This window comes from Amyelois transitella, chromosome 21 (assembly GCF_032362555.1).
Source record: "Amyelois transitella isolate CPQ chromosome 21, ilAmyTran1.1, whole genome shotgun sequence".
Classification (NCBI taxonomy): domain Eukaryota; kingdom Metazoa; phylum Arthropoda; class Insecta; order Lepidoptera; family Pyralidae; genus Amyelois; species Amyelois transitella.
This window is the reverse complement of record NC_083524.1, coordinates 4,144,607-4,161,165: the sequence shown is the minus strand read 5'-3', so window position 1 is coordinate 4,161,165 and position 16,559 is coordinate 4,144,607. Positions and strand designations below refer to the sequence as shown.

At 36.0% G+C, this 16,559-nt stretch overlaps 2 protein-coding genes across 2 annotated transcripts in view; one reads left to right on the top strand and one right to left on the bottom strand.

Annotated features, from left to right (window-relative positions):
- Positions 1-392: 392 nt before the first annotated feature.
- On the top strand, positions 393-7,616 carry LOC106140770 (transmembrane 7 superfamily member 3-like). Its single transcript, XM_060950356.1, has 9 exons — positions 393-747; positions 1,709-2,032; positions 2,740-2,999; positions 3,842-4,019; positions 4,240-4,407; positions 4,880-5,032; positions 5,670-5,930; positions 6,286-6,448; positions 6,735-7,616. The coding sequence occupies exons 1-9, from the start codon at positions 678-680 to the stop codon at positions 6,805-6,807; spliced, it is 1,650 nt and encodes a 549-aa protein (XP_060806339.1). The 5' UTR covers positions 393-677; the 3' UTR covers positions 6,808-7,616.
- A 3,074-nt stretch (positions 7,617-10,690) lies between these two features.
- The window catches only part of LOC106140769 (paired box protein Pax-6), a 36,331-nt gene continuing 30,462 nt past the window's right edge, over positions 10,691-16,559 (bottom strand). Inside the window, exons 6-8 of the mRNA XM_060950299.1 lie at positions 15,614-15,795; positions 14,411-14,568; positions 10,691-10,779 (exon numbers count right to left, since the gene is read on the bottom strand). Of these exons, the coding sequence (XP_060806282.1) occupies positions 10,691-10,779; positions 14,411-14,568; positions 15,614-15,795 (429 nt within the window). The remainder of the gene's footprint in view (positions 10,780-14,410; positions 14,569-15,613; positions 15,796-16,559) is intronic.

Here is a 16,559-nt window from a genome sequence, read left to right as displayed (position 1 = left end):
AAAAAGAAAAGCATGTATTAAATACATTCCATTCTCCATGCTCCTCGCATTCGCTTTACAAAAACTCTGTACCTATACTTACATATACTTATTCTTTATCAGTGCAGTCTAGAAAAAGTTTTTTTGAGCTTAACCAACTAACTATTAACAATAAACCAATTTGAAACCAACCTTTCTGAATCCTGACTTCTTTTCGCTTCTGCCCCCGTAGCATAGCACTCACGACGCCGTTTTTATCGCGCGATAAATTATCATTATCCCGTTTCGTGTCATAATAAAAATAGAAACAGCTGGGGCTGGTTCCATCGTGAACAAGGAGGGAAATATTTTTAAATTTTCTATCGTAAATATCTGACATGACATTGACGTCTATCAATGTCATATCGGACGTCCCTCTATTCTTTGTACCCTGAGATTGTAGATAATACAAACCTGTGTTTTGTTCAATAGTTCGAGTTGTTTAAAGTGAATTTCATTGAAATTACTTACTATAATTAGTACCTACTAAATTAAGTGCCCGCGATTTCTTTTACTTTAAACAAATTTACGCAATGAAAATGTGTATAGACACGGTGTTGGTGTTCATTTGATGAAGCACTTGAATAAATGTTTAAAAACAGCTCGTTCAGAGGATTGAAAGCAGGCAAGACTTAATCAAAATAAACATTCGTAACAAAATGATTTCGTCTAAATATACCATTACGTTTATTTGTGTCTTTGCACATATAGTTTTTGGGGACGCTCAATGTAAGTATTGTTAAGTACATGTAAAAAAGCTAAAACTTATTTTACGCGCATAGGTTAGGATTATTTTCTCTAAATTTATCGTATTTACTAAAGTATATTTAAATTTAAGACTTCTCACCCTAGCCCATAGTTCCAAAAAAATTATAAAGTTAATGTTTTTATTTGTTTGCAACTGACACACAAATTTGGATTGACTGACCAGCTAGGCAGAGTGTCTTATGGCTTATATTTTTATTTAAGAATGTTTGTTCCTTCTGTAACTGAAAGCACTACAGTTACATTTTACACTCTTGTCTCTCTCATATAGTTATACTACTATACAAGTAATTCAAAAGAGAAATTGATTTAGTACCTACTCTGTATTAGACAGAACTAGTACATCTGCATTCAAGTGGATCAATGATGCGATACATGAATGCTTACATAATTTCTACTTGGTTATGTTTGAAACTTAATAAAATTCAAAAGATTTTCAGTGCTATATCACCCGCACCATGATTTAAAAAAATAGTAATGTGACTAAAAAGCAGGAAAAGCATTAAATAAATAATAATATGATTAAATTTAGGGATATTGTGCTAAACCTTTATTGTTATAAAAAGAGTGGTTATGTGTTTTGCCTACAGAATACAACTTTCTAAGAAAGTAGCAATGTTTACAATATAGTTATGACGGCCTCTGTGTCGCAGCAGTAGTACGCTTGTCTGTGACACCAGAGGTCCTGGGTTCAAATCCCGGCCAGGGCATGATGAGAAAATAACTTTTTCTGATTGGCTTGGGTCTTGGATGTTTATCTATATAAGTATTTATTATAAAATATAGTATTGTTGAGTTAGTATCTCATCACACAAGTTTCGAACTTACTTCGAGGCTAACTCAATCTGTGTAATTTGTCCTGTATATATTTATTTATTTTTAGTTATAAATTATTCTAAATATTTAAAAGTTTCTTACTTTTCAGCAATTTCAATTCCGTTAAACAAATCTATAACGCATATGAACAGGCAACTTTATGGGGAGTTCCTTTATATCAACCAATCATCAAATGTTCAAATTGACTTTGAGGATATCAATCCGAATGTTTATTTCATTGTTTTCCAAGTGCATAGTCACATTCATAATATAACTGTGTATAATAACACCAAAAATGTCAAGTCCACACAAACAGGAACCAATGTGGGTTTCTACAGTGCTGTTATTCCGAAAATAGATACATTTTTCATTGAAAATCTTAATAAATTAGGTCTCAAGTTGTATGTTGCGGTTTTTGGATATTCATCAACAGGTAAACATTTTTTATTTACATTATGTATATGTCATATGATACTTTTAAAAATTTGCTGAATGTGCCCTTTCAATCTTTTTGAGAGTTTCTGCACTACCTCATTACAGATAAAAACAAGACATTCATATATTAGTTTAAAGCATAATTTGTCATGTAGGTTATTTTCATAATCAATTATTGTTTGCCTTTCTCTAACACCATATAATAGTAGTCACCATATAGAAATAGTCATTTAGTAACACTAGAAGGCATGAGCAGTATACTAATTAGATGAGGAGAGGTTACGCTTGTGCACCAAATACAATTTTCTGTGGGGCTATTCACATATTGAAAAGGCATGTTTTATCTTCCCTCTCTCCTTTTCTAAGTAAAACGTATGAGAGAGAGAGAGAGAGAGAGAGAGAGAGAGAGAGAGAGAGAGAATATGATACATACCTTATCAACATTTGTAAATAATTGTCCTACTGGTTACTCTTGTTTAGCTTATCACTACATAGTATTAATAAGTCTCTCTATTTTCTCTGTCTGTCTCTTCATATTCACTAATCTCGGGAAGTTATGGATGGATTTTGTTTCTGTTTAAATGTTGGAAAAAGGGTTTTCTGTGGAAAGTTGATATCTATCTTTGTCAATATCATACTTATTTTGGTGTGGCTTTTAAAGTTGGTGTGGGTCACTAATAAATTAATAATGAAGTATGTTTACAGACCCAATACCTGGTGGTTGTAACATAGAATTCCCACAGCCAGTTCCTCCTTATGTCAGGGTCACGACATTCGAAGACTACATCCTGGCTGACACAGCTCCTGCCCAAATAGCCAAAGACCGCGATTGTGCCAGTTCACAGTTCGCACAGGTCTCAGTTTATATGATGTACTTACCTGAACGGAACTTTAATGAAGACTCTTACTTTAACGGTCTGAAGAATATGATGACGCTAGACAAGATCATGGAGAATGGAATTGAGGTGTGCTTGTTAACCATGATTTTTAGTTTTAAATGACTTCAAAAAAGGAAGTGGTTCTCAATTCGGCCAGAATTTTTTTTTGTTATCGACCCTATCCCGCCTTGAAAATGTGGCGATGCCAGAAACCCCAATAGAGAAAAACCATAATCGCGCAAAAAAGTGCCTACGAATTGGAGCATTTATGCAAACTTCGATACAACATGCGACTACGACTGTGACTGCGACTACGCAGCCGCAGTTCTCCAGGTTTCAAAGGATATATTTTGCAAGTTAAACTTGTTAAATTTCGTGATTAACCAATGAATATTTTTCGCAATTATTTTATGAATCATTCAAATAACTATTAAAGTCCTAATGGGTAGAAAAATCATTAGATGTTTAATGGCCTTCATCAAACCATTATTGAATGGAGCGGTAGTCAAAATTATCACTCCTAATAATACTTTTATTAATAAATAGCTTTTACCCGCGACCTATCTAATATGTAACCAACCAAGATTCAAATTAGTATAGGAAGTCAGAATACAGTCATCATCCTTCTGGCGTTAGTCCTGGTTGCGTTCTCACCTCTGGAGAGGAGCCTGGGGTGCGTCATTTGACCTATATCCTCATTTGTGTAAGCCGTATTTAGGGAATCCGCACATTTATTCAGTGCAGCTATAATTATGATACAATATTGGTGAGGTTTTTCTGCAAAGGTCGCTGAGGGAGTCGCTACGTGTGATCACCTGACATACTCAATTCAAGATCATGATCAAAACAGTGCATTGCCAGAGAGATTAGGATACAACCGGGATTAACCCTCAGAGAAAGAAGAAGATCATTGAGATAATTTGTTTTAGATCCCCGAAACAAACAATAAGAAAATAATGAGGCGGATGATAAGCGCGTACCGAGGCACTGGAATGGTATTTGTGGCGGTGGCCCGGGATTTATCGAATCCTAACGGATTTTATTCTGCGTACGCGCCGGGATACTCGTACGCTTGCTGGCCTCTTGTCGACGGGTGCGAGCTGCTTGGTAATGTATACCGCTTTAAAAGATCTAAATGTTTAACTGTTGGGCAAATCATGCCCGGGTGGTTACCAGCGGAATAAGACCTCTATATCATTTATTTTTTAAAAACAAATGAGGGCAGATAAACTTTGCACTATTCTACATATGTACTTATCAAAACCATAGAGGGTTAGCGCGGTTATGATGGAAGTCTACTGTTTCTGTAACAATCCTATTGTTTCAGATGACCTGCTGTCAAGATTCATTTGCACTCTGCTCTTGTTCAGCGGCATATTCATGTGTTTCTTTGGCCACCGCTTCTTCAAGACTGAAATGTTCCTCATCGGAGTCCTAACAGGAGTAGTGATTACGTATATTCTAATTTCATTAATCGCTGAGTTGGATACATCAGGTATATTTTTTCTTTTATCACTTAAAGTCTATTTAGCACACTACTTATTGACTAAATCTGTTTGCTCTTTCCTGTGGGAGTTTTAAGAAATGTCCTCTCGCTGCGTACTAACCTATATGCTACAATGATTTTGGTTGCGTTATGATGGATTAGTCATTAGCCAGCCAGTTTATTATGTTAGATTTGTTGAATAAACTTAACCCTTTTTTAATTTTACGACAATTGAGAAAAACAAATTTTATCCTAATTCAATATTGCATAACTTTCATGTATGTAAATTTTAACGTTAAACACGCAAACGATATAATGGAATATTGGACTTCTCCCTGGTTATAGCTATAAGACTACAATTGTCTATTTGCAAGAAAATAAACGCAGAAACCTTTTTTGGATTTTACCCTATCAATATTCTTAGGATTTTTAACCATTATTTTCGCTCTAGTGCGGTAGTTGTAAATTAAATTTGTTTCAGCTCTAGTACTAGCGGCGCTTCTTTCTGGAACGTTCTTCGGAGCGGTGTGGAGTCTATTCTGGTGGTTCTATGGCATACCAGTGGTGTCTGTTCTGTTGCCAGCTTTGAACATCGGATTTCTTACTGCAGCCATATTCTATTATAGATTGCCAGGTAAAATAATAAAGATTAATTAACAGTTTCACATAAGTGTCGATTTCATTTGTAAATGTAAGTGTTAAAAAATGTGAAACAAAACCCCATTGCCTAAATATTTTATTAATTGATTGATGTGTTAAGAGTCAGATAAAAGAGTTATTTTACGAGTATATATTCACTCGTTGACCTGCCCCCGTAGCATTGTGGTTCCAGGCACCAATAGAAACAATAATAGGACCACTCTATCTCTTTCCCATGGATGTCGTAAAAGGCGACTAAGGGATAGGGTTATAAACTTGAGATTCTTCTTTTAGGCGATAGGCTAGCAACCTGTCACTATTTGGATCTTAACTCTTTAATTAAGCCGAACAGCTGAACAGTATAGTCTATCAGTCTTTTCGAGACTGTTGGCTCTGTCTTTTCCCGCAAGTGATAAAGACGTGATTATTTGTGTGTATGTATGTATTTGAAACGGGAAAGGACTAGTCATCGCGCGATAAAAAGGCGTAGCGCGTGTCATAGCACAGGGGATGCACAATATCGTTTATCTCACATAAACAGACATAGAAAATCGAGAAATAAGTACGGAAAAAAGTAGGAAATACTAAGGCTACTGGAAATTTACAATTACTTTAGTCATGTTTTGTTTCAGGTGGTATCACGATGTTGCAAGATGACTTTGGCTTTTGGGCACTGTTCATATTCATAATGCTCATAGTGTCCGTTCTTCTAGTCTCTGTGACTTTCATCTGCAACATTATGGCGTGTGCCGTGATCGGCGCGTACGCAGTTGTGTACCCTATGGACTTCTACTTTGGGTCCAATTTGCGGTACATCATCATTAATGTGGTTAGAAGGGCCGTCGTGCCGGATTTCGATAAAGCGGTGCTGTCGCCACCTTTTGAATGGAAAGGTAAGACAAAAAATTTGACCATATCATTTGCGATCGTTCAAAACTGTACTGGTGTTAGTCCTAGTCGTGCTGTTCTTGGTAAGAGCACGAAGTCCGTCAAAAACTGAACTCTTGTACTCCAATCTCCCCACCCCCCCCTCTTCCCCCTTTTTTGTACTTCCTCATGTACAAACTTTGCGGTGGTGGTCGTTAAATTTGAAGCCATTAACACCATAGGCGGTAAAGACAATTCTTAGTCTAATTTATCCTCTCTTTTTCCCGTCTGTTGTATTAAAAATCCGACAAGAACTAACTTTAATTGTGAAAGAAAGCGTCTTAATGTTACGAAAGCACGGCACTATGTGAATTGTTTCAGACGCGGCAGTAACAGTAATGTGGATAGCCCTGGCCATGAGCGGGTTCCTCTTCCAGCAGTACCACAACCGGGGCCGCCCTCCCTTCCCCCCGCCCCCCCGCAGCATCAGCCCCGTCATGCCCGACATGGTGGACAGAAGACAGCCCGAAGAGAGACGACACTGGTATGTTAATTACATTCATGCGAGCATTAAGCTTCAAAGCTATTTTGAAGGCAGTTTAACTTCATCATAACTGAGGTTGTCCCCACTTCCCCTCTCTTCCCCGCAGCATGCCTGACGTAGAAAGCAGAAGACAGCTTCAAGAAAAGCGACACTGGTAAGTGTATAACTAACCTTCAAGTGTAATGCCTCAGAGATAGGTTATAATATAACTTCATCACATCCAAGTTACAGTTTTTTATGCGTGATGTGAGAGAATGTCAAATTTAATCACTTATCTTGTTTCCAGGCGTTACCTTCGTATTGTGGCTCAACCCAGGACCGAACCTGGGCCTACTGAAAGCACTCCACTGTTGTTATAAATACCTAACTATTTTAAGACCCTTTTTGCCTGAATGATAATGTGAAAACTGGTTTAAATTTGGTGTCTTATAATTCCTTTTAAGTATATATGTAAAACGAAATAAGATTTATTGAAGCCTGTATGCATATCATGTTATAGTTTTAAATGTAAGGTCCGCAAAGATTAAGAACAAAATATTTTCAGCAAGGCTCGATAACATTATAATATGAAAACGTCCAAATACTTCGGTCATTGTGTTTTTATTGAACATTTGTATTGTTTAAAGCGAAATAGATTTTAAAATTAATTAGTTCAACGTTTGTATTGAAAAAACATTTTTAAGTGTATATGATTTAAAATTTTATTTATAAACCTTTTATTTTTATTAGCGTCGTCTTAATATTTTCACTTGATATGTACGGGCCTTATAAAAGATCTCTATTCTACGCAGGTTTGACCATGTCATTTATCATAATGTATATTTAAATTTTCAAGGTGCTGGAATTTTTTACTATTTTAGTGCCAGGTAAAGTAGATTATAATTGGCTGTTGTTAATAAAAAGATAAGTTTACATTTTATTATATTAACTTTGGCGACTGTTTAAGAAAGTATCTAAAAGACTGAGAAATCTTCCTTCGAGTGATACGGGTGCCATTCTGTCTTAATTTCCCGCTATTATATTTTAATTAACCTTAAGAAAAAAAATAATTCTAGCCATTGTACGCGTATTGTTACATCTCACCCAAAAACACAAAAATAAAACAAATACCACGCTTGCTCTTTAGAAATACATTATTCCGTTATTATTATTCCGTCTATACATGAAATCACTTTTTCTTGTAGTTTTTCAGAATCGATTAGCGTGCATTAGCGCTAATCGATTCTGAAAACTACAAGAAAAATAAAATATATTTGCATTAAAATCTTCTATTCAAAATTTAAGTTATGCCAAATGCCATCATATATGTTTTGCGTGTGTTTATAACTCAAAAATCGGTGTTAAAATGAAAATCGACTTAGCATTTTAAAAGTTTAGGGTGAGAGCTTTCTATTTATCAAGAAATCTAGTTCTAATTGTAGTCAGTCACAAAGGCGATATGATTTAAGCTTAAATTCCTACTTAAAATTATGTTATACTGTATGTTCACCAAATATTGTCCTAAGACTGTATACTGATGTGATTTATGTAATTCCAGCTTAGCTTAATAAATGTTGTATTTTATCAAAATGATGTGTAATTTATTCGTCCTCGCACTTTGGCAGTGAGTTATAAATTCCTTTAGTTTGGAAGTCTACATATTCTGACTCGACTCTTAATCACAAAACTCGACTTTGATAAGTATTTTACCAGGTATCTCAGGTAGCCTGTGACCCTTAGTGGGTCTGCCTTATGACTATGTACTTACATAGTGTTTGTACATTTGTTAACCTTCTCCTTTCAGATTGTATACCGTCCATTTTTGTAACTTCGTGTCTCTTCAAACCATGACATTGGCAGAATCACCGAAAGTCCGGTGGAAGCCATAATATAGAAAAGAAAGAAAGACTATGTACATACGAGTACAGCGTCAATAAAAAGTATGCATACCTCTTTGATTAGAATAAATAATCGAAAGCATAGGTAGGTAACCCTAACATGTAAAATAAGTATATAGTTTTAAATGTAAATAGATTCTCGGATCCCTCCTAATCAAGGAACAGACGGGCAAATAAAGTGTAAACCAATTATAACCGTTGATAATCTGCAATTGTTTACTGCAAGCGTTGATAGAGGGAGACACTGCGTGTTTTTGGGAGAATGCCGACGCATTTTGATACAGGGTGATTAAATATAGAAAACAGAAAATATTTTTAACTATTACCCAAATTATTAAAGACGTGACTAGGATCAAAGAAATAATCTTTTAACATAAGTACGTACTTATTTTATCACTCTGTTAATCGTTGTTGTAAGTGGTTGTACCAGAAATAAGTCTTAAATCTCTATACTTTCGTTTTTTTTTGCTTTTAATAGACTATTTAATGATGAGATTCTACTTACGAATATAGGCCAAAGAGTAACTGAAATTTTCCTGGAACTATTTGAGAAATATATTCAATTATTTTAGCACACCCCATTTCATTTCAACGTTCGTATCGTACTGTACATTCGCAGATCACTATAATACGTACAATGCAACACGTATAATCCCATCCTATTGTCCTAACCCTCCAAAGAGGGTAGACGCGCGCGTACACAAAACTGCACAAATCCAACGCAAAATTAATACGCACCGCCCAAATACAGTTAACAGCATAATTTCCTTAACAGAATACGATTTTTAAACATCGAATAAGGTTGAAAATTGAACGACTGCCGTGCCATCTGCCGAGTGGCTGCTCAATAGGTTATTAATATTTTGCACTTTATTGAAGTATTGTCGTGATATTAGACACAGTCGAGTGTACACATTTGTCATTATAAACGATCATAACTTGGGGTTGATTTTAAGCTTGCTCAATAGCACTCCTTTTCATGGATTAGTTACAGACGCCATCTTTTTAAATTATCCTATTTTCAATGTGGGTGTGTATTTTTTAACTGATGTGCTACTCTAGGCTTAGATGTGTTTTCATTTCTTACGTTCTGTATATTCAGGAAGCGTGATATGATAATAGATTAAATAAATTCAATTAAACAAAATATAATGGTTAATGCAATATTTATTAATAAATTTCACTGTAGGTAATCTTTTCAATCTATATGCACTTATAATCGATTAATAATTTATTTTACACTTAAATTAAGTTATTTTACATACATACTGTTACACCTACTCACGTCCATATTGCATTTATTTAAAAATAGAATGTACACTTATTTAATCAGTGACTGTGTTGTGCATGCCAGCACCGATTCTTTATTCAGACAGAATAATTTACAGTAGGTAGGTATTTTTTAATTGAAGTCTTTTTTAACAATTTTGTACGTCTTCCATGAATTTGCCGAACATTTTCCACGTAAAAATATCTCATTATTTCCTACATTTTAATCACAGCAATATTGATCTTATTATATTTAATAAATAATATAAATTAATTCGTTTCAAGATGCGTGCTTCAAACAAATTTTGGCTCGACAATTCACAACACCTATTAGTGTTAATTTTATACAATAATACAAACATGATTAGTTCGTATGACAATTTGTTGAGGGGTTGGGGTGTGAAACAAATCGCTGTGACGAAGCTTATTGCAGTTTTTTCCTCTATAGCAATAATGTTTTGCACCCCAATGCATACATCAAAGAAAAGGGTTGTGCTTGTAAAGGGCGCAACACTCAATTATTACAAACGTTGGCACAAACAATTTACATTTTATTTCCGGCATTATTCCGCCGCGAGACGCTAGCAGTCAAAAATTTCTACTACTCAACAATAGATGGCGCTTATCTATATTTACAAAACCCATACTTGTTCGTTTCTAGCTTACTATTTCTATTTTATTCACAGGCAGTGAAGTGTATTGCTAAATTATTACTTAAATAACCTGTACATTACATTTAAAATTATAAACTAATCTGAACCGCAATCCATTTCAATGCCTGCGGTGTCTTACTGCTACTTTTGAACATCATCAGTTGCTTCTTAATGTAACATTGTGTTCGTATTCGTAGTAATGCACATAACTGCACTGGGAAAATTAGAACTGAAAATCACTGGAAACTTCAATTTTATGATACAGAATTTTGTTCTTGAATTTCTCCCGCCAAAACACTGTCGTGTCCCGCCGTCATGTTTAAGGCGTTCATAGACAAGTCCGCGTAGTTGTGCGCGATTTCGCCGTTAGATGGCGACTCGGGCACGTTGCTCGGGTTCTCGGGCATCGACAGAAGCCGATGGGGGAACCCGAAGAGCTGCGATCACTGAAGTCTCCCCCAGTAGTTCGACGCGAGGTCTGGCCCCTGCGAAGGTATTTGAACTGGTACGCTCACGCCCGCCGATATTACACCTACAACAAAGAAACGACATGTAAATATGGGGTTGCAAGTCAATATTTGTAAGCAAGATGATGAGTGCATTTGTACTGGTTAGTTAGTAGATAGGTATTTTCAGAAAATTAGATACCATACATCGAAATTTGCCGATATGTCAACGTGTTCATGAAATTTGTTAAATTAGTGTGTGCATGCGCTCAATTATAAAAGATTAATTCGGAAATAATATGCGATTTATATTTATTAATTCAAAAGTTTTATGCAAATTTTAGCTTAATCTCAACTCAACCCATATTTATTTCTGTCTGAATATAGGCAGGAGTTACGTAGTACCAGAAAGGATGCCTGAATTATAGTCTGCATTAAACAATATTATTGTCGCATTATGTCTACGACAAATGACAGTCTCTTAGTCTATGGTTTCAATAGGCATGGCATAGACAATGTAACAATGCGGCATGTGTCAATCAAGTATCATCACGCGGCGACAAGCAAACACAATCTTCAAACCTATTGGAGTCCTATGACATTGAGATACATTGGTATCTCAGGCTGACGGGACACCAAGGAGAGTTTTAGCAAGTAAATTCTCTTAAAACTAAATCAAAGGCAAAAGCAAATGTTGTCGAATTTAGTTGTTTTATATTATATTGACTCCATTAATTTAAATTAAAGTTTTTAGATCTAACAATATATATTTTTTTTACTTTACATCACATATATTATAACAGATTTGATAAAATTTTTGCAGTCCAATGTCACACTGACACTAACTAGTTTAGAAAAAAAAAGTTATCGTTACATGTTTTTCTGCTAAGTTAAATATTTAAATTATGTACGTCCAATAGCGTCCCAATGAAACCGTGCCGTCACGTATCGCTATCGACCAGCCATATGTCTAATAGGATTCGGATTGCATTCCGTTCATTACACACAATCGCGTTATCGTGTGCTCTCGCTCCGATTATACCCCGCCGCGTCCAGTCATGAAGCTAGACACGTTCCAGTGCACGCTCTAGGTTCAATTAGGTAGGTATTCTAAATTTTAAATTAAGTGGCGTTTAAGGCTGCCATACTAGGATAACGAAAAGATCATAGTATGAGCTAGGTGTTCATACTGATTTGGTAGTCAAAAACGTTATAGTGTGATCCTCTGATTATACTCCGTCGCGTCCGGCCATAAAGCTAGATGCATTCCAGTACACGCTCTTCATTGAATAGGTGTTCTGGGGATTTCAATTAAAGTGGTGTTAAGGCCTACCATGATGGTTTGGGAGCAAAAAGCCATAGTATGTGTCAGCTCCTATTCCACTGTGACATTGTTTTTCTCAATTAAGGCATAAGCTTATACATTTGGCATTATTTTATTATCAGCCTGCCACTACATTTGAAACTTAATTCCATTCTTAAGCTTTTCAGCAACGTGGCCTTCAAGTCTGTGGCTATTGGCCCAGTTAACCCCCATTAGGATAAAAATTTAGTCAGACTCCTTAACGCATGAGGCGTATTTCAACGAATCTATAATTGACAAATTACCATTGAGGGTAGATCAAGATTTATAACCTCAAAATTATTTTCAAACGTTTCAGTCTATAGAACAAAAGCGAGTACTGTCGATTCGAATCTATTCGAACGGTTGAGAACGTTGCAAGCGTCATAAACAAGTGCGGGCATAGACACGAACCATTGAGTAAACGAGTCTCGCAGGAGCTGGTTAGGACCGATAATAACGTGTAATGAATGTAAACGTACCCTTTTACTGCAGAATAAAACTAACGCAAAAGAGAAATTCGTGTTTATTGTCTTATAAGCTCTGATAAAAAGGACGATAGAAGTCAAACATGATATCAATCAAAATTTTCCTGGCATATTTTTACTCAAATAAATAATTCGGGAGAGAGGCGTGATTTATGTATATATGTATCAAGATAAATATTAGCTATAAATTTTATGTAGTTTCAAAGCCTTTAAATTAAAATTGTTCTACGCAAACATATCTGACTATATGTATATGTATGCACTTACATAACCCTGGAGCATTGCGGTAGAGACCACCCAGAACGCACAGAGCTGAGACAAAGTTTTTATTTTAAAATTTTCAAATCTCTTCGCTTGTTAATTCTGTAGCCTCATTATTTGGGCACCCTTTCGCGACGTGAAACGGAACTGTTATCGCGGTGCTGCACGCGGCAGGGCGCGATCGGGGATATAATGACTGTGTGCCCACGCCCCGCTCTCACAGTTTAGACGCTGAGTTAAATGGAATGCTGGTTTAACTAGTTACATGTATTCGATATCGATTGAGTTTTTAAATACTTTTGTTGGTTTCTGATAGCTGTATGTACGTATGAAAAAAAAACTTCTCGGTAGGTGGCAGCGTCTAGGTTCTCCTTCTCAAAGGAAATTTGCTATGGAATTTTAATTTTCAAGCTGAGTCGGACTTCTCAGGCTTATAGAGAACAGACGAGATAGTATCCAGGTAGTATCTGAATCCATTTCCCTCTCTCGGATCATAATCGTGGATGTGATGGGGTGGGCTCTGATTCAGGCTTTTAAAATCTTCACGTAATTTGGAAAAGCGTAAAAAGTAGAACAAATCCACATTATTAAATAGCACACGAAGCTGGAAATGCATCCATCGAAAGAGCGCAAAAGGGTAAATGAAACGCGAGCGTGCATTTTGAATTGTGAAAAACTCTTTTGTTTGCGGTCGGTGCTGGAAACTCGGCAGTCGAACAATGCCGCGAAACGCCCCAAACAACAATAATTCATACCGCTTTCCGCCACCTACGGCTAAAAATGTCCGCCGCATGATATATAATATCAAATGGAAAAGTTACCGCTTTTTAAAACAATGGCAACGCCAACGCCTCACAGTTTGTTCTTTTTCTGAATAATAAATCTGCAATATTTATGTTTAGGCGCTGTTTTTGCTTTAATGAAAAATTTCGCGGAGTGATATCTGAAATTTTATTTCATTTTGCACGCGGAGGAAATAAGAGATAAGTCACGTCGACTCGATTTCACTATTTGTTAAGAGATTCGATATTCAAAAACAATTTAAAAGTCATTTGTAAGGAACAGACAACGGCAAATTCAATCGGAACATGAGCTTCTATTTTTCCCTCTTTTTCCATTTTATTTTTTGTTTTCCCGTCATGTCGGTCTTGTGAGCCAGACGCCCCTTGCTCTTGAGTCAGCGATTTTTTTAAGTTTTATTACGATGTTAGTAAATATTTCCTTCAATATTCCATTGGACGAAATCGTTTCTTTTAAGCTTAGATCTTAAATCATCGAATTTGAACGGGAAAAACAAAATCGTACGAATAGACCAAAGTGATAAATTATATATAATTAAAACAGAAAATCCTGGTAGAAACTTCTGATGAAAATAGTAAGTTTAGGTAAGTATAAGTACATATTTAGAAAATGAAGTTGAAACAATGAACTTACACAAAATTTTCTTGACGCAAGTTGCATGAAATTGAGTATACAGGCGTTGGGACAGAAAAAATATTATTTTTTACTGTGAAACATGTACATATATCTGTGACATAATGTAAGTATATCTCAACAGGCACATGACTCAAACGCCATGTTTAGCTCGACTTTGCTCTAAAATTAAATATGAAAATTAACCCTTACCAGTGCTGGCCGCCGCTTGAGGTTGCGAGTACCCGTGCTGTTGGTGCGCGGCCGGCGCTCGCGAGTAGCCGCCGCTGCCGAGCACGTCGCCGAACATGTACGGGTAGCCGCTGTCTCGTTGTTGGAGGCACGAGGAGGTCAGGCCGCCCGACATCGAACTGTCGGAAAGGGCACTGTCAATTGGTTGATGGTATTGGTAAATATTATGATAGTGTATTGGTATACTTATGACTGACTGAGAGATAAAGGCTCCGAAAATGAGAAAGAACTGTTTAAATGTGGTTCCTAGATAGATACCGGAAAATACTTATATTAATAAGTATTATAACACAAATAAACTATTCTGCGTATAACTGCCCAACAAACAACGACAACCGAAACCTTTTTTTGTCAGTTCTGCATATCGGTAAAAGTATACAATTAGAAATATGGAACTTGGAAAATCACTTTCAGGGCTGTGCAGCATTGCTGCAATAACAACATCCAATTCAAAGATAAAAAATACTAAAAACCTTCTCATTTATAAACTAGAAGCAAAAAACTTCCAAACAGCATATGTTAAACACTCCAAAGAGCAGATAATTGCCGATTCCACTCAAAGACTAGAATAAGGTGTCGGAAAAGAGTAAAAAGACGATAGAATTTATTCCACGACCGAACTAAAGGGGAAAACTTCTCGTTCGACTAAGTTAATTTGCTCCACGACAAAAGCTAAAGCTCGTAGTTCACTATTAAAAATCAATTCGAGTGGAAAGGACGACCTTCGGCGCCCAACTTCGGAGCGTCTCGGTGCATTTGGCGGGAAACGCAAGAAGGCGCGACCTTTGCCGGTCGATTTCGCGCGCGATTCCGTTAGTGTTGCTGCTCGATGATAGATGGCGTTAGTGGAAAGGTGAATTGAATACAAAAAATGAAATAGTTATTCCTACTTCTAAATATGTAAAGGTTCATAAATCTTGAAGTAAGTAGATACTTGTTTATTTAGTTTATTTAAAATTCACTTCAATCAATTTGCATTTTTGTAGGTACAATAGGTATCATAGTTTCAATTATGATTTGAATATCGAAGTAATGAAAAAAGATGTCTTGAGGAGGAAGATAGTTCTTATTTATCACAAACAAATTCCAATGTTCCATAATTCCAATAAGAAATCCAAAAATAATTCTATTTAGAAAGAAAATTCTGCAACATCTTTTACATACCTATAAGAATCTCCCATTGTAGCAATAGGCTGCGGTATGGGACTGTACATAGAATTGAAGCCTCCATTGAGGGGCAGCCGGGGGGCAGGCGGCGCGGGGGGCGACGCAGCCGGCGCGTCCCGACGCTGGCTGCGGAGTTTCTCTTCGCGTCGCCATTTCGCCCGACGATTCGAAAACCAAACCTGGATTTTAAAAAAAGTCTTTTATTTTCTAGGAATCTATAAGTAATTTTAAAAATGGAATCCTTTACACCCTGGGACGAGATTATTTTTAAGTTTCTATGATCGTTGGCAAGGGGGCTATGTTCATGCAATAGTAGAATTGTAGTTTGCCGATCAATAAATACCTACCGGAGTACCTATATTGTTTGAATCAAAATAATGATTGGCTTGACTGCAAATTAATTTGAAATATACTTATTCATATTTAATTAAATAACAAATATAATTATTGCATTTATTAAAATTCCTTTCAGTCTTAGTGGGTATAAAGAATTGACTATTTAAAAAAACTTATGGCATGGCAATGCTATTGTTATGTATTGTAGACTTTTTGGTTTTGGAAAATTGTTTTCTTGTATACTCATGTAACAGTCGTCTTTACCCGAATCTTCACCATCGCGAATTAAGCGCCACCTACAAAAGATTCGCAAATTCCTCGGGAACTACAGTTTTTATCGGAACGTCAAGTAGGTAGGTACCCTATGTCTGTCTCTAGACTCTTAATTAAATAATTTATCCTAACACGAAATTTCAAGAAGATTGGTTCAGTAGATAACTCGTAAAAAGAAATAAACAAACAAAGAAATAAACATAGTTACGACTTTTAATACCTATTGGTTGTGAGAACAGTTAACTGATGCTTTGTATCAAAAGGTTTATTATCTCACATAAACTGACATGGCCCTTGTATACTTTCTTTATAATATTGTTTATAAATCCATCAT